The following is a 1,231-nucleotide window of genomic DNA, read 5'->3' as shown; positions in this document are numbered from 1 at the left end:
AAAATACAAAATGACGCGCAAAATCTCGTAATAGAAAGAAAAAATTAGATTTTTTTTCTGAACAAATGAAAACTTACAAGTCACACAATAAATTCATTAATGACAAAATCCTCAAGAAAAAAAAATTAAAAAAGTGTTCAATGTTCATCATAATCTTATCAACTCTACTCATATAAATAAGAAAATGCATTCCCCTCTACTCATATATAAATGTTTTAATCATTATATAGTCAAAGCTGCGTCTTTAACAGGTTTGATTATCCCTAATCTCTCTTCGTTTTAATTAACCTTATTAGATAAAAAAAAAGGATTATAGCTTCGCACTTAACAACAGTTACGTCCATCGTCTTCTTCGTCGGGTTCATCGAAAAGCTTCTTCGTTTTGAAAAATTTTCTCAAGGTTTTCGAAAACGGAGATTGAAGATATTAAGAGAATTTGTTCTTTCGAATTGTAGATGGTGTTTGGAGTTTTGCCTTAGCGTGTTGTGTTGTAAAATTGTAAAGGATTAGGTTTTGAAATCTCTCCGCTTGGGAGAAGAAATATTTTTAAAAAATGGTGTTCAAGAGTAAACTCCTCTTTTCCTCGAAGAAATCGGGATCGTCTAGTCCCAATAACGCAAACAGTCCTCGATCCGTTGGCTCTAATTCTCCGGTTGGGTCCGATAAGAAGAAACCGAAATCGAATTCCAAAGAGGAGATTTGGAGCTCTTACCCGAAGAAGGATGGTTCATCGAAAGGTAAAGAAGCTTGGTTCGAAGTTCACTCTTCTAGTCCTGGGAAATCGAAACTGTCATCTTCAGGTTCTGAGGCGGCGAAGAAGAAGCCACTTGCTGAAACGCCTATCATGGCTTCGTCTCTTGGTTTGAATCGAATCAAGACGAGGTCTGGCCCGTTGCCGCAAGAAAATTTCTTCCGTTTTGGGAATGATGATGAACTTCCGGTCTTACCGTGTTACAAGTTGTCAAAGTTTGATACTAGTTCAGGTAGAGGCAAGAAGGAAGCTGGGAGTAGCAAAGCTGATCACAAATCTCTTGATATTGGAACGCTAAGAAGCAGCAGCAGCAGCCCCGCTTCGGGAAATGGTATGGCTAATACTTCTTGCATTTTATCGTGGCACCCGTTGATGTTTCAGTTCTCAAGTTTGATTTTGATGTTACTAAGCAGGTCAATTGAAGGTATTACCTAGCATATCTAGCCCTGAAGGAAGCTCAGGAGTTTGCACCCCAGAGGT

At 38.4% G+C, this 1,231-nt stretch overlaps 1 protein-coding gene across 1 annotated transcript in view; it reads left to right on the top strand.

The window, feature by feature from the left end:
* LOC104743954 (probable serine/threonine protein kinase IRE3) overlaps window positions 307–1,231 on the top strand; it is a gene marked incomplete at its 3' end in the record, with an annotated part of 6,286 nt that continues 5,361 nt past the window's right edge. Inside the window, exons 1-2 of the mRNA XM_010464981.2 lie at window positions 307–1,082; window positions 1,165–1,229. Of these exons, the coding sequence (XP_010463283.1) occupies window positions 554–1,082; window positions 1,165–1,229 (594 nt within the window). The remainder of the gene's footprint in view (window positions 1,083–1,164; window positions 1,230–1,231) is intronic.

Source organism: Camelina sativa, chromosome 14 (genome assembly GCF_000633955.1).
Source record: "Camelina sativa cultivar DH55 chromosome 14, Cs, whole genome shotgun sequence".
In the NCBI taxonomy this organism is placed as follows: Eukaryota; Viridiplantae; Streptophyta; class Magnoliopsida; order Brassicales; family Brassicaceae; genus Camelina; species Camelina sativa.
Note: the sequence above shows the minus strand (reverse complement) of the source record. Positions and strands in the feature narration are given on the sequence as shown.